Raw genomic sequence first — 25,426 nt, forward strand, 5'->3', positions numbered from 1 at the left:
GTTATTCTCAGCTGGCTTTCCCACACACATGTTGAGACCCATTACATAAGTAGCCTTCCCCCCAGCTGATCAGTTTACAATTTTAGTTATGGAGTGTCCATCAGATGTCTGCTTGTAGATTCCTCTTGAGTACATTGGAAGCAAGAGATATTATTAATCAACTGACGAGATTCCACTGAGACAGCCAGAGCTGCAAAAGCCTTAATGTGAAGACACGAGGGAGATAGAAGCATGTCAGAATGCTGACCTGCAGTTGACACTCCTTCTGAGCCACCCAATAGGCGTTCTCATTTGTCTGAACATTTTAATACATAACTGGAAAGTACTAGTCAATATAAGGAAGATGGATTTTGAAAATTATGTATCTCACACCAAAGGTGTCTTTAAACCTTCGGCAGTTCTGATATCTCCAATAACTAGTATTTTTTTTCCAGCCCTGAGAGATACATTCCAAGATGTCATCATGCGCTGGATATATAACAGAACACATATTTCACTTACATGCAGTGTAGTGATATCACTGTTACTCCGTATATTTCAAATGTCAGTGTAATTTCACATGCTCCCACGTTTTACATCCTGTTAAATATAATGGTTAAAATCCATACCTGTCCAGGGGACTCTTTTCCAATTTTAGGCTTTGCAGAGCAGTCAGTTTTGTTACACAGCAATTGTGAAGGGTATGAAATCATGTAACTTTCATCATCTTACTGTCACAAATAAAGTTGAAACGTTCAAGCATTATGTATGTTTAAAGTGGTATTAAAGTCAAAATGGGTTTATGTGATTTCAAATGCTGAAGAAATCACTTACAATGTATGCTGCTTCCTTGATATTTCAAAGTTTTAATTTCCCACAGAATCAGCTGGTCCCCTGAGCACTGGCCCTGATATGCTGTTTTAAGGTGGGTCCTTTCCCTTGCAAGGTCCTATGGAGCCACCCTGCTGCGTGCTAGTAAGCTGTGAAGCATGCAAGCACAGCAAGTCACTCCTCTGCTCCACACTCCTCCCTTCTCCAAGCTCGTAGATGAACAGTTGCAGGAGACTTCTCTGTCTCTTGTGATTTTGTACTGGACAGGAAGTTCAGGGAAGCTTAGCTGAGTGTGTTGAATCCAGCTGTGCTGAAACATAATGACTGTAAGTGCTTGGGCACTTACCTTGCTGGGCAATATAATGTAAATCTGCATTCATTATTGAAAAACATATTCGAGAGTTTAATACTACTTTAACCACTTGCTGCGAGTAGCCGTAACGACGGCGGCCCGCAGAAGTGGTTATACCAAGAACTGCTGCAGCCGTATTCTTGGTATCATTTTAAACAGCCGGCGATAGCTGTTAATATACAAGCAATCCAGCATCTATACAGCTGCCGGAACATCTGTACCGATCAGCGGATCGTGCTGCCCCCTCCGTCGCCACAGGCTTCCCTGGGCTCTTCTGTCCCCCATGCAGGCCCGGGACTGGCACAGCAGGTCTTTCTGTAACAATTGGAGAGAGAGATCAGCAGGCTTTCACTGGACCTAGAAGTGATGTGTATTACATGTGTATTACATAATTATGTGTATTACATAATTTCCTCTAATTTCCGGTGTCACTGTTTACATTATCCGGCTCTTAGAGCCAAGAGAAGAAGCTGGGAAGCAGATCTCTGTTTCCTCAGCTTCTTTGGGGTCCCTAGGTGACATTAGAGGTCTGGAAGACCTCCATAAAGAGGACCTGTCACCTGTATGTTGATAAACATTTGCGCAAATACCGTGCTACATAAAACATTGCAACTAGCATTTTCTTTATTCTACAGGGCCTCTGCTTTCAGAAAATGTGTCATTGTTTGGGGGTTTGAAGCTGTTTTCTAGCCAAAAATACCGATTTTATCATGTGTGTGCAAATAGTAAGAAATTGCTCCGGACACCAAGTAGTTAAGGGACCATTCGCACCATTGGGGCTGCATTGGCCATTTTTTCCAGTGCAGCTCCAACTCAAGACAAGGCAGTTTGGATACCAATCACACCACCACGTTGTGGCGGAATGTGGTGGTATGCACTGAAAAAAAAGTATGGCATGTAGTCTTTTTTTTTTAGCGCAGCAAGATGAAACGTGGTACAACCACCTCACGCATCACTGTGCCCATAAAACTGAATGAAATGTGACTTGTGAGAAAAGTACACAGTGCAATGTGCCATTATCGGCGCATCAGCACTGTGCTGGGCTCCACACACCAGCTGCTGTGCGATATAGCGCAGCGGCTAATGTGAAGGGGCCCTCTGGTCACCTTCACAGAAAAAACAAAGTTTTATTGGACAGGTTCATAAAAAAGTCCCAATCATGAACGTTTTATTATCAAAACAGAGGTGGCTATAAACGATTTGCTGTTTTTGTTCAAATAGTTGATGATAGAAATGCAGCTTCTGTTTACGTAGCTATTCCCTAGATGAATGTTTTAGTAAAATAAAATGTTGAAACATGTGAGAGTCCTAGACAGATGCAAGATGGGTATGCATAATGCATCATAATTGAATGGCTTAAAGTAGTGTGAAGATAATGGTAATGGATAAAGGAGAAGCTGTGAAATACTAGTCACTGAGCTGTCACTTGTGTTCATTTTGCATTGTTTGCAGTGAGTACAGGAATGCTGTAATAAAGTACACTGTATAACAGGACCAGTCTATTACAATGGAGCAATAGAATTGGTGTGTTGCCAGCAGCAACCAGTGAGCCCTTACCTTTAATTTTTTCAGAGCTGCAATAGAAAATGACAGCTGGCAGAAGGCTTGCCATAGGCACACATTACAATTTGGCCTTATGGGCCTCACATAGCAACCATATTCCTTCCTTCCAATGAAAAATAATTGACAGCTGGATTCTTATTGGTTCCCGTTGGACACACCCTCACTTTCCTTTCTTCTTATTTAGTATGCCCAAAGTAAATTTCCTTAATCAATGCAGCTGGCTTGGTTGCATTTTGCTGGTGAAAAAAGTTTTAACTCCGCTATTAAAATAAACAATGAATAATTAGCACACATTAAAAAAGGATGAAGCTTGAAGCTAACTATAGCCTTTTTTTTGGATGTACACGTGAAAGTGTTTAGCTTAAAGCAAACCTGTAAGTATCATAAAATGAGCGAACAGGCTGTGGAGGTGCAGTACAGGCACAGAGTTTCATGGCTTCCGAGGTGCTCTCTAAAGCTGGCCATGCACTTTACAACCATCGCACAACTTTTGTCTTGCGAGGGTTGTAAAGTAATTAAAAGCTCGTACGATCTGCCCATCTTGGACAAGGAGATCATACTTGCGATCATCGCAAGCCCGCCCCGCTGAGGGGAGGGCTTCCGATGACTGCAATGCTGGACGGGAAGTGTGCGCTTGCGCACACCGGCCCGTTCTGCATTTGTCTCCCGAGAACGTCACTAACCCGCCAACAATCGTACGATTCTCGGCGGGTTTTCAAGCCTGCTCGGGAGACAAAGGACGTGCGACCGTACAGTAGAAACGGTCGCACGCCTTTCATACACCTGCCAATTATCGTATGATCGCGGGATTTTCCGCGATTATGGTACGATAATCGGCAGGTGTATGGGCACCTTAAGAAAGCTAAAAATTTGAGTGCTGCCATTTGGGGGCATCTGCTGATTTTTTGCTTTAAAGCATACCTTGATTCTGCGTATAGTTGCCTTTATACGAGGGTGAATAAAAAAGTAATGCCTCCATGTCTGTACTTTGAGATCTATTAGAGTGACTGTGAATGTTTAGTGTCATGTTATAGAGGGGTCCTTACCGCACTAATGTATGCTTTTCTTTTTCAGACTGATTGATTAGAACCATGGATCTGCGGCTAAAACAACAAGCTGTAATTAAATTTTTGGCAAAAGAGGGCTGTGCACCTAAGGAAATCCATAATAGGCTAAAGAATGTTTATGGGACGCTGTAGTGGTCATTAGCAATGTGCAGTGTTGGGTCCAGAAGTTTCAAGTAGGGATGCACAGATACTTTTCGAGTACCAGTGCAGATACTTGGAATTTTCATGAGAACTACCAGGGTTGCAGCGGTTGCAGCTGGGACCTGGCTCTGGTGCTCCACCACTGTCCTGAAATTAATTAGTCTGTATTGTTTTAGAAAAACTGTCACATGACAATAAACAAAAATGTATCAGGACTCGTACTTGTAAGTACTCGGCAAGTACCAGTACTCGTACTCGCAAAACTGGTATCTGTGCATCAATTTATTTATATGTATAAAAACAAAATCGTACATTAAAACAGAGATGTACAAATCCCAGGAGCTCCGTGTGCTCCTTACAAAAGGCAGCTGCCTCCTAATTTTTTTATTTTTCTCTAGTCTAGTCTTGGAGCTCAAAATTATCGGTACATTATCGGTACATGTACTCGTACTTGTACCGAGTACTGTACTTGGTATCGGTGCAACCCTAGTTTCAAGAACAGAAACCGAAATTGCACACATTCAATGTATCAGCAACATGCTGAAATGTGATGCGTCTGTCTCCTCGAATCAACTCATCAGCATCAGTTGGTCCTCATTGCTAATTGATGTTGACAGACAGCCACTCTTCGGCTTATCTGCAATTTTGGTTTCTCCTTCTTAAACTTCTCCACCCAACGCCGCACATTGTTAATGTCCACTACAGCATCCTCATAAACGTTCTTTAGACAATTATGGATTACTTTAGGTGCGCAACCATCTTTTGCCAGAAATTAAATTACAGCTTGGTGTCTTAGCTGCATATTCATGGTTCTAATCACTCAGTCTAAAAAATAAAGACATACATTAGTGGGGTAAGGATACCTCTATAATATGGTACATGAACATTCACAGTCACTCTAATAGATCTCAGATTACAGACATGGAGGCACCACTTTATGATGAACCCTCGTATATGTAGATGGGAGCATTTTTTCATTATATACTGTATAAAGCCTCTTCTTCCTGCATAGTAATTCTTGCTCCATGTTACATTTGGTCCAATTAAACTTAAAGTCCATTTCCACCTTTGCAAGTGATTAGCAATTATTATGGTAATGATGATGTATATGTGTGTACATTTTCATGACATTTTCCTCAATTTTTTTATGGACTTTTTATTAGGCTTGAGTCCTACAATGTGAAAATTTTCTCCACAGGAAATTCAATCTGATACCGGGGTCGGATTGTAAAGCAGCTGACCCCCTCCCTGTGAGCGTTGTAACAAGATCACTGCACACCAGCTTTGCCTTTCCAGGTTACTCTTCAGGGAGGGTTGAATACTAATGATTTGGGGGGAGAGCTCAGAGAGAGAATGTTAATTTACACAGACTACTTGCAAAGCACAGAGGCGGCCCTTTCAAAACTAGCTATGATGAGATGAAGATTACAAAGAAAAGGTAAGTTTTTGTGTTCATATACATACAACTGCGTATTCCTGCTTCATGTACACTCGGTGCACATTGCTGGCATATGCTTTTTAAAAATACCTCAGCAAAGGTGGAAATGGGCTTTAAAGCTAAAGCCTTAGTACTACTCTCAAGATCCAGGAGTTATGCAAATAGCAAAGTGTCTTAATGGGAGGGTCCCATTAATATTAACAGTCTGGATGATGGGCATTCATAGGTAGGCTGCATGGCTAGGACATCCTACAACCAGAAAGTGAGGTGGTCTCTATCTCATTTGCTGAAGCTTCTAGTTCAAACTGTAGGAAGCTCACAGTGTGCAGGGAAATTAGAGTTAGCAGTTTCAGTTTAGGAGAGGAGCCTGTACATCTGTTCAAGGTAAGGCTGGAGTTCAGCTTTATCAGACATTATTTGCTCTCTAATGTTGTAAAGTGACTGTAAAGCTAATAAGGGCTCTATTGATTCCTGAGAAGCGTGTGTTTTAGTGATGGGTAGACTATAGCTATGGGGATGAGTTTAACTTACTCACCCCATAGCTCTCCTTTAAAGCCCATTTTCACTTTTGCAGAGATATTTAAAAAAAACAAAAAAAAAACATGCTATCAATGTGCACTCAGTGTAAATAAACTAGGCGTATGCAGTTGCTGTATATGAACACATACACTTACTTTCAGTGTCCTCTTCATCTCCTCCTTCAGCTTCTTTTGAAATGGCCCTCTCAGTGCTCTAAAAGCAGTCTGTGTAAATTAACACTCTCTCTCTCTGAGCTTTCCCCCCATTCATTAGTATTCATAGTGGCAACCCCCCTGCACAGTGTATTGTGACCTGGAAAGGCAGAGCTGTTGTGCAGTGTTCTTGTTACAATGACAGAGAGAGGGTCAGCTGCTTTACCATCTGATCCCGGTGTCAGACTTAGTTTCCTGTGGAAAAAATTATCAAATTGTAGGATTCAAGCCTGATAAAAAGTCCATAAAAAATTAAGAAAGCCAGCAATGTGAGTCCTAAAAATATGTAAACATATCCAAAATCACTGCACCTCTACATTACCACAATAAGTGCTAATCACTTACAAAGGTGAAGAAACTCTGCATTGGCCTGTAGAGCCTTATTAACAGAATGATGCCTCTCTGGGTCATGCTTATTAAGTGGTTTTCAGAACAAATCTCATCCCTTTGTCATGAAACTATATCACATGTTGCCAACTAGAGCTCTTGCAGCAATCCGTCCCTCTAGGCTGCATTTTTGGAATTGGAAGCAGGGCAGGGGGATTATGTCCCCTGATTTTAGCTGAAAATGTCATGGTACTTTTACAGTTCTTTATATAGATAATTTTTTTTCTCCCGTGGTTACTCAATTGAGCTATGTATTTTGTTTTGAGTTGAATTCCGTTTTAAGGTAGCTCTGTAAATTTAATAAGAAACAAAAAAAATAAGCAGCTGGCAGATACAAATTGCAGGTGCCTAGAGGTGTCTACATTTACCTGTAGTACAGGTGAAACTCGAATAATTAGAATATCGTGCAAAAGTAATTGCAGTAAGTGCTGTAAAAGGGGCCCAAACCAAGTACTGAGTACATATGCATGCTTGTACTTTTCAGAGGTCCGATATTGTTCTATGTACAATCCTTGTTTTATTGATTGCATGTAATAATCTACTTTTTTGAGGTCGTGTATTTGGGGTTCTTGGGGTTTTCATGAGCTGTAAGCCATAATCATCACAATTATGACAAATCACGGCTTGAATTATCTTGCTTTGCATGTAATGAGTCTATCTCATATATTAGTTTCACCTTTTAAGTTGCATTAGTGAAATAAATGAACTTTGCACGATATTCTAATTATTCGAGTTTCACCTGTATATTATTGCCCCATCTCTGCCTGAATGCTGTGCTATAGCATTTCTGGGGAAAGGTTCAGCACTCGTTCCTTTCACAAACTCTTTAGAGCAGAACTTACCTCCCCTTGCTCCCTCATCAGTGACAACATCTTCTTCCTGGCTTTTTCCAGGTGCCAGGTCTTCAACCATCTTGATTGATCATGTGGAATGAATGAACTCCTGCACATGCACACAGGATTTCTGATTGATCTGATGAATGGCAGGCATCTGTCTCTGAGCAATTAAATAGTCACTATCCAGTTGATGATGTCAGTCGGTTGCAATGTTTTCTTTTACTGGTTAGATCAGTAAAAATTGGAGCTTCAGAGTGGATAGCTAAGTCTGTGCTCTGTAACTTTGTTGCAGAAAAGCTCTGGATGTGTAGATGTTTGATATAAGTATAATAAGTGTCATACACACAGGTCCAAGCTTTAGTTATCTAAAATTTGGTTCTCCAGCAGCAAACTGGTGAGTCTGGACTGGTACAGAAATTGTTTCATATTGAAATGATACAGCTTTCTAATCATCCAAATCATCCCTTCTGTTGTCTCCAAATGGTCCTGTCACAGGCAGAGCCATACATGATTTAGAGGAAGGCACATTTGGGGAATTATGTAGCACTGCACATTGCATCTGAAGAGTGAGCAGTGTTTTATTTCTCTGTTTTGTTTTGAAATACCTCAAGCAATGCATCTCAAATAAGAATGGTTTGTTTTGCTACCTAGCAATGGAAATCGATGGTTGGTAAATGAACATTTTATTCTGATTGGGTGTTATTGGGTAAATCAGACAGTTCTGTATTCAGATTTAATAACTGTGGTCTATTCTGACATTATGGAAAATTCTGTTTAGTAACTGCTTGTCTTTTGTCTTTACAGAGTCAGGCTGAGGCACATTATAAAGGGAACCGACATGCTCGGAGAGTGAAGGGAATCGAGAATGCAAAGACCAGACAGAAGGAGGGAGCCCAAGATGGAGACAGAAACACCCTTCTAATCAGCCCTGTGCCCAGTGTCAGTGAGAGTGACACAGACCTCAAAGGTGACTGTGCAAGATGTAACTGGAGATTTTCTTTCTTAACTCATCCATGTCAAAAGATATTTTGTTATCATACTTGCCTGCCAGTGTAACGTGCACGTGCTTCATGTAATGCCATCACCTTTAATTGTCAAACGGTTTACCCAGTTTTATGGTGAGGTGTTTAAACCACCTCCTCAGGGGTGTCCAGATAACGGATCATCGGATAATTAAAGCTCAACTCCAGCCAAAACCATTTTTTTAAATTATCTGTCAAACCTTTGTTGATGTCTGTGACCCTGTAAAGGAGATTTAATCTAATTTCCTGTCCTTCTGACAGCAGGAAAAGAAATAAGTGGAGCAATCATCAGCAGGACAGTATAGTAATACTAACTGGACAGACGTCCAGACCCTTCCCTATTTTACTGAAGAAAAAAAAAATTGTTATAGTAGATGTCTCCATCCCAGAGATTCACTACTACTTCCTGTCCTGACTTAAAGGGGAATCTCCCCAAGGGGAACACAGACCACAATAAAAACAGGTGTTTAAATACCTTTCCTATTCCGTCAAAAGTAATTAATTATGTTCATGGTCACTTTCTGTTTATTATAATACTTTTTCAATAATTTCACAAACCTGCCCTGTTTCAAGTACTGTGTCTGTGGCTCAACAGCTGTGTGTACAGATTGTATATGACAGCTAGCAAGTTTTTCTGGTTTTCTAGAATTGATCTCCTGGGCTTACCTAGAGCATGGCATCAGCCAAGCATAAAATGGAGGCATGGCACATGCTGTAAGCATTCTTATAAATATTTGTCTATGATATCCCATCATCTATTCACTTAAGTCTCTCTATTTCCTGAAGGGTATAGCAAGTTGTTGCTGGCTTTCTGATGAAAACTGCAGTACACTCGTTTCTAGGTGATTCAGCACTTTGGAAAGTTTTGTTCTTTTCATGACAGCTTGGTGTTCCCTGTGCCAATTCGCTGTTAAAGTAATTCACAGCAGACATTACGGCGAATGTACCACTATGATCACAGTTTTCTGTTTGGTGGAAAACCTTTACAGAAGATGTAGGCTGTTATACCAACAAAGGGGGGGGAATGGGGTGGGTTCGCAACTCTGTAATAATGCCCCTGATTTTGGAATAGGATCTAAAAAAAAATGTGTTTAGGTGTGATGGTCAGGTGTCCACAAACTTTTGGCCACATAGTATATTTTGCAACCATTTGTCAGACATGTAGTGATGGGCAGCATCAACAAGAGACATTAATTGGAGTTTTCATCATTTTACATGGAAGCTTTTCACATTTACATCTAACTTTACTGATACATACCAATGAAAATGCTGATAATCAGTTTCCATCTTCCTCTTATTAAACCTACACAGTCTTACTGTACATTGTCAGGTATGTCAGGGTCATTCAAGAAGTAAAATATATGATCATTTGTGGTAAATGAGTAACCTTCCACAGAGTCCTAATTTGAAGGGCGTGTAATACTGGATTTAATCGCAAGCTTAGTTCTTGCTGTGGAATTGATTTAAATGGAAACACTGTACCACATATCAGCAATTACAGCTCTTAAGTCTTTTGGGCAAATTGTGACTCTAGACAGTCACAACGCACTATTGTCTGATTTTCTCTGTACAAACACTGGATGGGACAGGAATATTATGTTTGCTTTTTGTAACTGCCAAAGGATTTGTAATTCTGTACAGCTAATCTTATAATTTACACACATCTGCCACACATTGCACAGCTAGGAAGGTGACCTATGTATTTCAGGGTTCACCATTCATTGCTGCTTCCTATGCCACCTCAAAATGTTTATGTTTGATTTTCATTTTTATTTCACATTTGATTCTGGAATGAATGGAGGTTTTCCGAACGAAAACCACATTCACTGTTAGAATTTCGTTCAATCGAGGAAAAATTTCCAACAGGCACCTTTGAATTTTTTCGTCACTGTGGTTGATTGATTTTGGAACATTCTTTTGACTTTCTAATCGTTGATGTGGTAAAAATGATGATTGATTCAATCATCATTTTGACCACATCAACGATTAGAAAGTCAAAAGAATGTTCCAAAATCAATTTTATTCGTTTGAAATTCTAACCATGCATACCCTACCTAAATGAGAAGACACATAATTACAAATCCTTCATTAGGATTAGTTGGACAATAATTAGCTGTGTGTCTGCATTTAGCAGCAGCAGCAGCATTGTCAGCTCCCCATGCACACGCCTTCATTTGGCCATTGGGCTGTAGGAGGCATACGCAAAAAACTCTATACAGTGAGGCATGATGCCAGACATATTGGAAAATAGAATTTGGTTTTGGATACAATTTAATGTTTTATTAAATGTACAGACCTCCATTAATTTGCACCTTTTATATTGCACTGGAGTTCAACTTTATTGTTATATTAAAGCTTAATTTGTTTTTTTAATTTATATAAATAGGAGGCCCATATTTTTTATAAATCATTTGTTGTTTAACATTAAAAATGTTCAGTTCCTCGTTCTCTAGTGGGTCCCCGCATAGCTCTTCCTCCCTTCCCCTGCACGGGTGTCTCCATCAGCTAAGCTGTTGCTATGGAGGCAGCCGTGTGCGCTCGTTCCCGGCCACGCCCGCAAGTGGCAGTGTGCGTCCATAGACACACACCGCCCTTCAGCAGGCCATGCCCCTTTTCTCCATCCAACAGGTTGCTTGATGGCAGAAGGAGCCTATGGCTTCCCTGCCCTCAATCTCCTCCCCCACAACCAGGAAGTTCTGGAATGGAAGATCGCTTCGGGGACCGGTGGTGGTGACAAGCGGCTCTAACAGGTAAGTGGTGGGTGAGACTGGGAACACAGTAAGGTACTGGGCATTTTTTGAACTTTAATTTATTATTGTAAAATTCCAGCCTTTAGATTGTAAGCCCTCACAGTCAGGGCCCCCTAACCATCTTCTCTTGATTTGTATTGCAACTCTAATATCTTCCTTAAAGCACTGCACAAACTGTTGGTGCTTTATAAATCCTGTATAATAATAATAATAGTACATATGCCAATAGTGATTAACAAGGAATTTCTTGAAATAGTTTGTAAACATCCATAAGAGAGTAAAAATAAGATAATATGACGTTGCTATATTTATATAGTAGAGAGGGATAGGAATCAGTTACAGAACCTGGTGCACTCACCATGCATTCTTTAAATTATATTTATATTTCTCTGCCATTGTAAGTATCTTGGCAGCTGGAAATAAATAAATGGCTCCCGCAGCTCAAGTGTAGTTAGACGGCTCTTTTTTCTTGTGCGGTTAGCCATTTAATTGACAAATGACCACTAATTAAACATCAGATCCGTCAGGGCATATGAAAGATGATATATTTGCTTGCAGGTAATGCCTGCCATCATCTACTCCTAGCAGGAAGTTATTTAATTTACACTCATCACAGAGCAGAGGGATTCATCATTCTGACACTTGAATAGATAGGATTTTTCTCAGCACTGTGGATTTCCCTACCTGAGGATTTACATACATTAGACCATGTTGTGTTATTTGTCTTTGTGACAGGTCCTCATGTACTCAATGTTTTACCTGTCTGTACTCCTCTTTAATCAATGTGCATTAAAGTGGCGGCTGATAGATCCGTGGTGCCCATTCTTTGTTAAAAAAGAGAACTTACTTGTCAATGTGACACTTTCCTGAGACTCCAACTGGCAATCTGCCATTGCTATAGGCCTTAAAAATACAAAATCCCAGCCAAAAAAAAATCCTAAAACACCAGCATTACTAGGCTGGATGAGCTTATTATTCACCATGTTTGCTGTGTGGAGCCTCTTGATGGGGAGACACCAACCCACTAATATAAATCATTATAACATGAAGTGGCACAACTTCCCACAGATACTAAATCTTGTAGAAAGTCTATCCAAAGAAGTTGGGACTGTTACAGCCTAATGGGAACGGGGGTGGCACAACTTCAAATAAATGTCCATGGTTCCGGAAAGGGATGTTCAACGAAGTCTTATAGGTGTAATGCTCAGGTTTCCACTAAAGTTTGGCCATATAGTATAGCTAGTTGTGCCCCTCTTTCTCGATGCAAGGTTATTTCTTTCTGTGTTAGGTGAAATCCAAAAAAGGTCCATACACACTTCACCATATAACGCTCTATGTGCGGTATGTTGCAGTGCGATTTATGGTGAATGGCACTCCAACATAGTGTACAGTAGAGGTCAACACATCGCAATCCACTTTAATGCACATGCCTTCCATTTTGATGTGCTGAGCTGCATAAAAGTGTCAAGAATGGGCTACCTTAACACATCACACATTAATGCATGACAGTGCACTACAAAGGACTACAGTAGCCTGAATGGGCCCAGATGTAACACCTACAATTCTTTATGTAAATTTATCTTTTATGTTTGTCCACTGTCTTTAGGAAACACGTGATTAATGTTTTTGTTTCTGTGTGTGGGCACTCCCCCTTAGCATTATGTAACTGAATAGGAATAAATTGGAAAAAAAAAGTAGGGATGCACCGATACCAAGTACAGTACACGGTACAAGTATAAGTACCGATACATTTCGAGCTCCTAGACTAGAGAAAAATTCAAAAGTTAGGAGACAGCTGTCATTTGTAAGGAGCACACGGAGCTCCTGGGATTTCTACATCTCTGTTTTATTGTATGATTTTGTTTTTATAAATATAAATAAAGGGATGCACAGATACCAGTTTTGCGAGTACTGGTACTTGCCCAAGTACTTACGAGTACTGATACATTTTTGTTTATTGTCATGTGACAGTTTTTCTAAAACAATACAGACTAATGATTTCAGGACAGTGGTGTAGTGCCAGAGCCAGGTCCCAGCTGCAAACGCTGCAACCCTGGTAGTTCTCATGAAAATGCCAAGTATCGGCATTGGTACTCGAAAAGTATCGGTGCATCCCTAAAAAAAAGCTTAGGTCCTTCAATCTTTGACTTACAAATATGTGGAATATGAACTATTGTCAGTGGTTTGATTTTTGTTCTGCTTTGTGGAAGAACAATTAATGTCCCATAAAATGTAGAAGAAAATGAATGTCGTCTCCCGAAAACATCCTCCTGATCAGCAAACATGTTGGTAGCTGACTTGAAAGTTTCAGTGCAGGTACTGCTACAACTCCCACCAAGTGCAACTGAAGCCAAAACGTTTTTTTTTTAAATTTTTAATAGAGTGGAGATAAATTAGAACACCTGTCAGGTTTCTATTGAGGTCTGTGTCCCAGTGTGAACGACAATTTTGCATAGTCACCAGAACAGAAATAGATGGGAAATATTTCTTTTTTTTTTCAGCTTTAGTTTTTTTTAAAAGTATATAGGATCTGCAACACAAACAATATTGATTACATCCGATTATTGATACACATTTGGAATATTAGTACGTTTGAGTCACATACACATCTTCTAATAAAGCAGATAATTATTCCGATTTGTAGTCATAAAGGCAAAAATGGTCTCCCTCACGTAGATGGGAAATATTTCAATGGGGACACTAGTTCTGGTGACCCTGTAGACCACGGGGGATTTCCCCCTCTTTGGAGGAACTTCCTCTTACCTCCTGTTGTGGCTGTCGGACAGGAAGTGAAGGGAAATATCCCCAATGGGTGATAGATGGCAATAAAAGAGAGCCCTTATGGTGCAGTAATTTTTGAAAAAAAGAAAATAATGTATAAAGAAAGGTTGCAATGGCTTACATTGTCAGGGTTGCCAGTGACCATTTGACCATGGCTTTGTCAGTTTGTGAAGAATATACAGTGTTTCCCCGAAAGTAAGACCTACCCCGAAAGTAAGACCTAGCGCTATCTTCAGGGATTTCTGTAATATAAGACCTACCCTGAAAATAAGACCTAGTTCGGGGTAGGTCTTATATTACAGAAATCCCTGAAGATAGCCCTAGGTCTTATTTTCGGGGTAGCTACACATAAAACTGAATTTTAAATGTAAAGACCGGCCGCAGTTCCCATCCCCGCCCACACGCCAGCCGGCCGCAGCTCCCGTCCCGCCCACACGCCAGCCCGCCCACACGCCCGATGGAAGCTGCATATCATCCGCCAACTTCGAGTCCTGTGAGTACTCCTCCCCCAGCCAGGAAAGACCTCCCCCGAAAATAAGACCTAGTGTCTTTTTTCCTGCAAAAAAAATAATAAGACAGTGTCTTATTTGGTATCTGTCTCCATGCAGGATGATGAGGTCACTCAATGCTGCGGGGGAACCCAATCCTAAGGTCTTAGGGCTTGTTCACACGATTTTCTGGTCCAGATTTGAAGCAGATCTGTAGACGCGGTGCTATGCGTGCAGTGCGTTTTTGACGCTTTTTTTGGACCGTGACCGGACAAAATGTGACATGCAGTATTTTCTCTGTCCAGACAGGAACGGACTGCACACGTGAGAACTGTAGCCCATAAAACACATAGGGATACATTGGGATGCATTTTGGGTGCAGGAGTGCACGGTTCTGGTCCGGACACAATCCAGACGACGTGTGAACAAGCCCTTAGGGTGGATGTCTGGATGGTGTGCTTAATCAAAGTTACAAGGAAAAAATCCTAATGGCCGTCTGTCGCAGAGGCACCCGTGTCGGGTTTTAACTCTCCCTTTACTGGCCATACACCTATAGATTATCTGCAGATTTTCTCTGGTCAGGTAGAAAAAGTGCAACAGATTCCTCCATCTATGCTAAACTGTGCATGGAGTAATCTCCACCTGGGCCAAGCTTCAGTATCTTGCTAGTCGACCCCGTTGGCTCTTAAAACACCTGAACAATGCCTGCATCCAATCAGATTTTTCAGGTATTTTGACAGCGGCACCTTATAGGTGTATGGCCAGCTTTACTCTATCAGTTCTGCTTTAAGAAAGAGAACACCAGGTGCATGTATCCTGATACCGTACTATATAGGTTTACTGATTTCATTTCTATCCTAACTGCTCTTTATGTTTGGAAGCACAGGAAGGGAGTATCCCTGACATTTAAGAGTTAATTGGGTAATTGTTCCTCCAGCTGTGGCCACTTATCAGATGTTGGATAGTTCCCTGAGAAATATATCCACTGAAAGCCTCGCAACGCCTGTTTCCCACCGCAGTATCCCCTAAAGGAGAGGAACATGTCATAGTGCTCCCTTGTTTCCACAAACAAAAATCTGTGTCTGATTACATTTGATTGTCTGTGATGGAGTCTGTCTACCTATACATGAACTTCATTCTACACTGCAGCCCAATTAGTAATCATTTTAACTTTCACACATCCATCAGCAGTTAAGTTGGAGGAGAGTGCGCATATGCACCACTTTGCTATATGCATCAGGAAAAAAGGGATATTTTTATCCATGGCATATGGCTGCATTAAGTAATAAAAAGGTACTTTGCCAAAAGCTGTCTCCGAAGGCATACATGTGCGAACGCTGTGCGCCTCCACTTGTGTGCACCCGAGCCCATGACTAGTCCAAGCGCTTTTATGGCATTAACTCTCCGAATGGCCGCACAGCCTGCCAAGCTCTGCAGACACATTCCCTGATGTTCCCTCCGGCAGGGAACAAGTTAAAAAGTATAAAACATTTTACAGCAAAAGGATCATTCTTCCATTTCAGCCTTAAAGAAACTATTCCAGAATATTTCCGCACGCCAAGATTGCATGCTGGTGTATTATTGCGTTTCCACAGCTTGTGTGTAGTTGGAGAATGAATTAAAGTGTTAGTCCAAGCAAAAGTGATAACGTAGTTTTGGCTGGTTGCTGGTTGGTCCAGTCCTTTACTGGCTTTTTATAACATTCGGGGATCCCAGCTGTTCAATCTTGCCCTGAGGTCTTATGTCTGGCCCCTGCTGCGACCTGGATTTTACTATACAAAGAGCAATGGTAAGCCCCACATCTCACAATTTATAAAACAAATATATATGTTTAAAAAAGCAATATTTTGGTGCTTCTTTTAGCATCTTTATTAGGCAGTTAATATTCTCAGTGCATGTGTCATGGGTAAAAAGGGAGTTCATTTTCTTTATCCTCACAAAAATATTATTGCAGAACATTGTATTTTCTAGCAAAATCCTCATGTGAAATTCTGTTCTTTGAAAAAAAAAAACTCCCTTACATATTTTACAAGAACGATGGCTGGAACAGAACTAGCTGGCATGTCGTCCAGTTGATACTTCAGTAACCAAGGGATCAGAGAACATTGCCAGCAGGGACTGAAGCCATGCACAGCCAATGTTGCTTTGTCTTTGGTTTCATTAGCCATTAAAGTTTTACAAGGTTACTGAGGCATATGAGGTTTCTCATCATCCAGTGCTGGATGGAAATGCATGCTGTAGTGCAGGTCTATGCGCTGTTGTTGATACATATGAGCGTCAGTGGCTGGAGCGACAGCCAGTGTTTTCTGGAGGAAATGTTGACCAGCTGTCATAAGCCCCTGGGAAGGTATGTCATTACATGTATTTATATGTGTCATTTGTGCCAAATTCACTCTCTAATGTTTAGAATTAAACAAATAGCACTAAGAAGCAGGTTGCCAATGGCATAATTGTATGTTTCTGTACTCTAGTACATTCAGGACACAAATCTTCTAACCACCTTAGTAAAAGCTAATTGAAGAAAGTCTACAGGAAAATCTATGTACATTGCTGGTAATATTGTTGATCAAAAAGGAAAATGTAATTTTCAGTTGTGTTTTGTTTTATTACCTATAAATATTCTCAGGGATGTACCAATATTTATATTTGCACCGATACTAGTATCAGTATCACACCGATACTGAGTATTTGGCAGAGTACTCGCCAAAATGCTCCGATACCAGAACTTCCAAGTCAGAGGAAAATTTCTTCTGACCAGCAGTGCCGTAGAGGAACATGGAGCCGGCTTGCCGGCCAGTCAGGAGGCCAGGCGACAATTAATGACCATACAAAACACACAAAAAACCCCAGCTCACCTGCCAGCAACAAAACAAATTACCCTGTCAACAGTATGCACAAACTTTTGGCCAAAAATATGTAGAGTAATGACCCGCCTCCCGGCTTCCCGATTGGCTGGGAAGCCGGCTCCATGCTGATTGGTTGGGAAGTCGGTTTTCCAGCCAATCAGCATGGTGCTGGTTTCCCGGCCAATCAGGAAGCCGGGAGGCAGGTCATTACTAACAGGCCGGCTTCCGGGCTGGCTGGGAAGCCAGCTCACTGCTGATTGGCTGGGAAGCCGGTTTCCTGGCCAATCAAAATTGAACTGGCCAAACAACATGGAGCCGGCTTCCCGGGCAATCAGAAAGCTGCATGGCACGTCATCAGTGGAAGCACCGGTATCAATACTCAGTATCGACGAGTACCGAAAGCAAAATATTGGTACTCGTACTCAATACCGGTATTGGTGCATCAGTACCGATCCTGGGACTTCCGCTAGCATGGAGCCGGCTTCCTGATTGGCTTGGAAGCCAGCTCCATGTTCCCTCGCGGCACTGCCAGTTGGAGGAAATCTCCCTCTGACCAGAAGTTCCGGTATTGGGAGTAAGTATCGGAGCATCTGGGCGAGTACGAGTACTCCCCAAATACTCAGAATCGGCATCCCTAAATATTCCTATATGAAAGTGCAACTGATCAAAAACTTTTTTTTTTTTTTTAGTTTTGGAAAGGGTGGAGAGGGATTAGAACATCAGGTTTTTATTGCTTCCTAAGTCCCTTTCTATTTATCCTGGTGAAAGTGAAAGGAAATCTGAAATTTTAGGTTGTCATCGGAACAGAAATAGATAGGAAATCTTCCAATTGGGACACTAGTTCGGCTGACCACCAGGGATTTCCCTCTCTGAAGGGATTTCCTCTCACTTCCTGTTTTGGCTATTTGAAAGGAAGTGATGAGAAATCTCCCCAATGGGACGCAGATTGCAAAAAAAAAGCTGACAAGATTTATAAACCCCTCGCTCTTACTCTATCTAAAACTAAGAAAAAGCATTTGGGCTTCAGCTCTACCCTAAGTTCCTATTAAACTATTTTAATGTGGTAGTCCAGCCAACAAATGTATTTATTTTGGATAGAGAAGAGGCAAAGTTAGATTCTTTGTCAGATTTTTGTTCTCTTGGCTCTGTATCCATTGTGGAGATTTCACCTCCTGTTTCTGAAACCACACAAGAAGGGAGAGCAAACAGCGTAATATGAGGTTTAAGGGCTCATGCACGTGGCGTTTTTTATTTTTACAGATCTGAGTGCAGCTATGTGGTCCCATGCATACAGTGCACAAAGATCTTGCACTGTGTTTAGATCCATAAAATCAAAATAGAACTAGCAAATAATGCATGTTTACTTGTCAAATAATGCATGTTTACTTGTCTACATGCATGTAAACGCATGAACTTTACAGACCAAGTCATGTGTGTTTGATGTATGAAATGCACACTATCACTATCCTGTATAGCATTTCATTACGTCCATATGCATGAGCCTTACCCTCACCTTTGACAGGTATCACTGTTGAGAGATGTGCCATCACCTCATACTCTGCCTGTGACTGTCAACAATGGGATTTCACTTCCTTCTTTTGACCTGATGCCAACAGTGAATGGGACTGGAATTGAGATGCAATCTCTATAATGGGGGCACTAACAGCAAAACCCTGACTGGGCTTTTACATGAGGTTTCGGGGGTAAAAACCTAGCACTGGTTGTGTACAGCGTAGGGGTTTTGGTAGTGAAAAAAGTCAACCTCTCACATGTTTCCGCAAGTATTGGAATTAATAAATTACAAAGTGTATTATATTGATTGATTTGTCCCAGGCACACCATGATTTAAATGTCCTTTCATACAATATCAGACATTTATTAGAGAAAAAAATACTTTCATATTTTCAAATGTAACAGGAAAACTTTTTTAACTGGCATAATTGAAGCCAGCACTTTTTAGCCCATTTCACACGGTTGTTACAATCAGATGCACCTGTCAGTTTTTCCAATGACCCTGATGGAAAGCTCAATGTTAAGGTGCCCATACACTTTACAACCTTTGTCTTGCGAGGGTCGTAAAGTAATTAAAAAAACGTACGATCTGCCCGTTTGGCAGTGATCTCTCGATCATGTTAAAAACCAGCCGAAAATCGTACGATTCTCGGCTGGTTTTCCAACATGCTCGATATACAAAAGTCGTGCGACCGTACATTAGAAACGGTCACACGCCTTCCAGAACACTGCACGATTCTCGTACGATCGCGGGATTTCCCGTGATTCTCGTACGAGAATCGTGCAGTGTATGGGCACCTTTAGTCTATATGCAGGTGGACATGTGCCCGTTTACATCCGATCACCTAAGTTGTGTTGACTTCATTCATCCAATTATGTGCAAGCAAAAATCCTGTTTTGTTTTTTATTTCACTAGAGCAAGATTGAGTATTCTTTGCATAGTGAAGTCTCACTTTGTTCCACCTCATGGGCAAAGTGTAAACTCTCTGAAAGTGAACATGCCCTACTCATTTAGTTAACCAACCACGAATGAGCTGACTGAGGAAAGGTTCACATTAGTAGTATTTTCTGTCAATATTGGGAAAAAATGGTTGCTTTGAAGTGTATCTATCTATAGCCAGCCTTGTTAAGTTTGAAAGTCAGCAGAGCTAGATACTAGGGATGCCAGGGCCGGATTTCCCACAAGGCCAACCAAGGCCCGACCTTGGGGCAGCAGGGAGTAGAGGGGCAGCAGGGATGTGGAATACCTATCTCCTGATGCCCGGGACATGCAGTTCCAGGTGCCGGGCAGGTAGTTGTTTTCTACATTTTGTTGTAGAAAAACTGTCACATGACAATAAACAAAAGTGTATCAGTACTTGTATCTGTAAGTAATTGGAAAAGTATCAGTACTTGTACTCGAAAAAATGGTATTGGTGCATCCCTTTATTTATATTTATAAAAACAAAATCATACATTAAAACAGGGATGTACAAATCCCAGGAGCTCCGTGTGCTCCTTACGCATGACAGATGCCTCCTAACTTTTGAATTTTTCTCTATTCTAGTCTTGGAGCTCGAAAAGTATCTGTACTTGTACTTGTACCGAGTACGGTACTTGGTATCGGAGCATCCCTACTAGATACTCCAGAAAGCTTACTGGGCAGGAGCTTAGGTCCAGTGGATGTCTGGGGACCCAGCTACTTCCTTCATGCTCCTGCAAAAAAAAACAGGTAAGTGCATCCTCATTTCACAAGAGAGGATGCACTTGCAGGCAGTTGGTGTCAGATAGGCCATGACAATATAAACAATTCAAATGGGATGGCTTCTCTTTACTTATTACAGTCCTTATCAATGTCTGACAACATGATGGGGGAAGGGCAAAGCTGCTAGTTTGCCTAGGGCCCCAATCTGCCTTAATCCATGGCCAAGAGTAGGAAATTATTACAACCACTGTCATTGGGAAGATTTCCCTTCACTTCCTGTTCAAAGACACAACAGGAAATAGGTGGAAATCTCCCCAGTGTGTGACAGTTGTCACTGGAGTAGGTGTCTCTATTGGAAAATGTCTTCCCGTCTTCTGTTACAGTAACAATAACGTTTGGGATTGCCCTTTATTTTCTGCCCCTATTAGTCACCAGTCAGTCAGCCGGACTAATGGACAGAGCGACGCTCCCCAGCAAAAGACACACAGCAGGGAAATCCTGACCGGGATGTCCCACGCCATTTTGCTTCGCAGTGTTTAGCCCACAGAATGAATGCCTTCACTGCACATAAATTGTGGAATGATGAAATGCATAGAGAGCAGTTACTGACCATTTCACATGGATTATTTGCTGTACTGCTGAAGAGACAAGCTTGCTTATAGAATCTCCACACCAAATTACTAAAAATGTCTTAACGTCTTTATTGTGAGTGTCCTGGTGTCTTCCTGTCTCTATTCAGTGAAGTTATATTAGGTCGGCTGGAGCTCAGGGGGAGGTTAAGCTTTGCCTCATATGGGTGGTATGGCAGGCCAGGAGATTTGTACTCTGTTGTGTACTTGCAGAATTATCTCATTTCATGTTCATTTGTTAGTATTCTGCATTCTTTCTTCCTGTCGCTCTGTCCAACCATTCTGCTACATATCAAATCCTATGACACAGAGATATCATTCCATGCCAGCCTTCACCCACCAGCACCCAGCTTGAGCCCCTGTTCTCTTTCTTGCTCATACTGCTGACACTGCACAGGAACCTTTGTAGCGGTAAAAAGCAAACCTCCATTTTAGCCATGCTTATCATTCCAGCCCAGGATATCACCTACTGCTCTTTCTCCCTGCTGCATTCTTTCAGCCATTACTCACAAGTATGGCACTATGTTCTCTGCTTGGCGCAACAGCCACAAATATTCTCTGTATAAACAACCGTAACCATTCACTTTCTTTAATAACACTTAATTAGCCTTTGCTTTATCACTTGAATTAAATATGCTTAGAAAGAAAAGAAAAGTACACATCTGTCGGCATTAATATATAATGTAACTGTAGTCATACTTCCAGGTGTATGACGCCACACACATGGAAAAAATGACACATACCTTGAACAAAAAGCAGTTTGAGAGAAGTAGCATTAGGAACTCGAGTCCTTGCTCTGAAGAGTTTTTAGTCTAAACAGGAAATTGCAGGTATAAAGCTACGAATAGCAAGGTAGCACACAGTAAAGTCTAGAAAGCAAGGTCTTTAGTGATCGCAGTTGGCTAATATTTGCTTTTAAAGAAGAACTGCACTAAGCTTTGTAAGTAAATGGCCACATAACATAACCCCATTATAACTGTAGAAAAACCGGGCAACATAAGAATCTGGACATAACTCCTGCAGAGAGCACTTGCTTGCAATTAAATATCACCAAAAGTTGCCTCTGGATTCAAGCCTAGAACCTCAGTGATGCATGCTATGAAACCATGCACAGCTCATTTGCATTCCCTGTCCTGCCTGTTATTCCCCTACAAGGCCCATTACATGCTTCAGCTCTTTGACACTCTCCAGCAAGGTCTCCTTGGCTTATGGAGAGGCAGCCTCTATGGGTGAAGTGCTTTGTCTGCCTCCCATCTTTGCACATTCCAGGAACATACTGGCCTCTTCAGAAAACTTCTACTAGAGGTGGAATGATGCCTTAATATTGGGTTGTTTACTTCTGCCATATCCTTTGGACGCATTGAATGCAGGGTGACATTAGACAGAATGAGACTAAGCCATTAGCTGGGTGCATGCCCTATATAAATGTCAGCGTGGAAGCGATGAGCTCAGGAAGAGGCACCTCACAGTGTTTGCTTTGGCCAAGTCTCAGGTCTTGGAATCCTGTTCTGGTCACAGCACGCTCTCCTTATTCTCGTGTCCACCCTTATAATAGGTTCATTGAAGCCTCCCTGTGTGATATGAATTAAGAATGAGCCTTTTGTGTCCCGACACATACTGGGAACCTACATATCAAATGCCTGAAATCCTGGGTAAAAATAGCAGCAGACACATCACACAGTAAAAGTGCTTTGAAAGCAGTGTTTCTTTTTTTGCTTTTGAGATGTTGCTATTTTTACCGGAGGCTGTAAAGTTTCTGTGGAGCCAGAGACAGTCCCAATCCCCTCAGTACTGGGATAGATCACCGCTATTCGCTTGTTATTTTTCTAGCACATGGATTAATATGTTGGCTTATTACATGTAAATGGTAATATTGTTTATAGTGTGTCTTGGCCTTGTGTTCACCCCACATGGTACTACTTATCAGGGCCTTAGTTTTCCCTTTACGCATCCACATGTGGACAGACCATACCATTTTATCAGCTCATTATAAATCACAGTTACCTGTTTAAAGAATATTCATACAGCTGCTAAACGATTGTTATTATTCAGGATTAGAAGACCATTAACATATTCTGCTTATATTTTTATAGTGGAAGAAAGAAGGGCCTGGACTCTATACACAGCATGCAGGTGAAGTTGTTAGAACAGTTGCCCTGCGGTGCTCGGTCTCTGGGTTCAGGTCCCACAGGGACACTTACTACATATTTTGTTGATATCACTTCAGAGGAGGAAATGAAGGCCTCCACACACACATGCAGCATGGGGCTTAAGTGGTGGTTAGAAATGTTGCCTTGCAAAGCTGTACTCTTGATTTCAGTTTCCACAAAAGCCACTATCTGTATGAGTTTCACATAGTTTTCCCAGGCTTGTGGGTTTCTTCTGAGCCCTTTAGTTTCTTCACAAATCTCAGGAACAAATCAGTAAGTCATTTGGTGCAGATGAGCCCTAAAATAAGGTATATAATGAAAACATAAAGGTTTTATTGAAAAAAAATTGATTAGCATGTTGCTGTGGAGGGAAACGAGGAACCAGGCAAGGCAAAGTATTAGCATTTTAAACTTCATCTTTAATTGCATTTTGACTTTTGCCCTATCCTATAAAGCAAAGCACAAGATTCAAGTATCACTTGTGTTTGGTAGCGCACAAGAAATAACTAAAACTTCTCTTTGGCTTGTTGGAAATTGTCTTGAAATGGAATGAGTCTTCCCCCTGTATTCATACATAAAATTACCCATACATAGGTCAGGTAGTTGAGGATAAAGGATATGGCAGAGCCTAGTGACAAGGCAAATCTCTAATCATTGTTCTTTCTCTGTTAGAGTTTTTTGTATGTATGGCCACCCAACACACTGTGTTTCTGTATATTCAGAGTTCTCTCATACACTTGCTTTTTGGCTCGGCATCTCTCCAGTGCCTTGCTCACTTCATCTGCAAGTGTCGGCCATTCCCCTGCCAAGAAATTCAACATCTCTGTCATAAAGTAACACACCTTGCATCCTGGCCAAAAACCTTTGCACACAGAATCATTTAGTCACATAGCAACAATAATAAACAGTATTTCTCTTTCTCTGACAAGACCAGCCACAGAGCATAAAGCATCGGCCCGATGCTTCTCTCCACTTCAAAAACATATAGTAAAATTATAGCCTGCGTGGAGATTCCCTTTCTCGCCTCATTTATCATTTTACTGTCCCTTCTTTACCAGGAAAATGTTACATTTACTGTCAATAAGGGGCCTCAGCAGCAAGGATACATGATACAAATGATGAGTGACAAATGATGAGTGTGTTAACATGTACAAGTACAATATTTGTGATTGTGGTATGGTCCAATGCAGGTCTTTGGCATTGTTTGGCATTTTATAGAGGCATTCATGGCTTGTGGACAGGATGTCTGATGTGCATTGGAGAAAAAGCACATAAACTCTTTTAACAGTGTTTTCAAATGTTATTATTTCAGTAATATAAGCAAATAATCTCAATTTAGCATTACTTGTGTCTAAAAGAATACAGAAAACTCCCAGTTATCCGGCACCCACAGGGATCGGTAGGTGCCATATAACTGTAGTTTCTGGTTCCTTGAGCGATAATAGTGACTCTCAAGCAACCACCCCTCCGCCCCATTCACCTGCCGGCTAGCTTCCTCAGCCAACAGGTAAATGTAAGCAATAGCAAGCTGGCCATTTAAACCCCACCCAATGAGCAGAGGAGCCGACTTGATTGAGAAAGTTCTCTCTCAGGTCTGTGCCTTTGCTTGGCAGGCGGAGTTTCAATAGCCAGCCTGATATTGGTTGTTGCACTTAAAATAGCCAATAGCAGGCTGGCTACTTCTCCCCAGTGTTTACATTCAGCGGCCGTCCGCTTAATCTAGTAGCCAGCCAGCAGCAAGATTTAAACAAAGAATTTAGTTACTAAATAAATTTAGTTCCGTAAGAAATGTCTTAGTGTACTGTGGACCAAACAACCGACATTTTTTTACTGTGCATCAAGCCACCAACAAAAAGAATAATCAAGGACATATTATTTTCCCTGATTTTTTTTCTTGCCGGTTGCTTGAATGCCGGATAATGGGGAGTTTACTGTATTGGTTTCTGGTGATTGTTCGAAATCTGTTTCCTATGACCAATATCATTTTTTCTCTTTTAAATTAGGTTTGATACTTGAAGCCTAGGTGCTGTGTCCTTATTTAAAGCCCAATTGAAGCCTTCTTTTTTTTTTTACTTGTTATGCAGTTAGGCCAAAAGCATAAACAATGTTTAGATTGGACTTTAAAGAGAACCTGTGGTTAGGGAGCATCGAGTAATATGTGGCTTCTATTGCAGAGGAGGCATCTCCAGGTCCCTGTACAGTTCTCCTAATGCTTTGCAGAGCTGCTCTGTGCAAATAT

The 25,426-nt window shown here is 41.2% G+C and overlaps 1 protein-coding gene across 2 annotated transcripts in view; it reads left to right on the plus strand.

Moving 5' to 3' along the window:
* Positions 1–25,426, plus strand: part of ZNF385A (zinc finger protein 385A) — a 185,728-nt gene that overhangs the window by 154,211 nt on the left and 6,091 nt on the right. For both annotated transcript variants that reach the window (XM_018568985.1, XM_018568992.1), the window contains one exon: positions 8,130–8,292. In XM_018568985.1, the coding sequence (XP_018424487.1) occupies positions 8,130–8,292 (163 nt within the window). The remainder of the gene's footprint in view (positions 1–8,129; positions 8,293–25,426) is intronic.

This window comes from Nanorana parkeri, unplaced genomic scaffold, assembly GCF_000935625.1.
Source record: "Nanorana parkeri isolate BGI_ZX_2015 unplaced genomic scaffold, ASM93562v1 scaffold33, whole genome shotgun sequence".
NCBI classification, from domain to species: Eukaryota; Metazoa; Chordata; class Amphibia; order Anura; family Dicroglossidae; genus Nanorana; species Nanorana parkeri.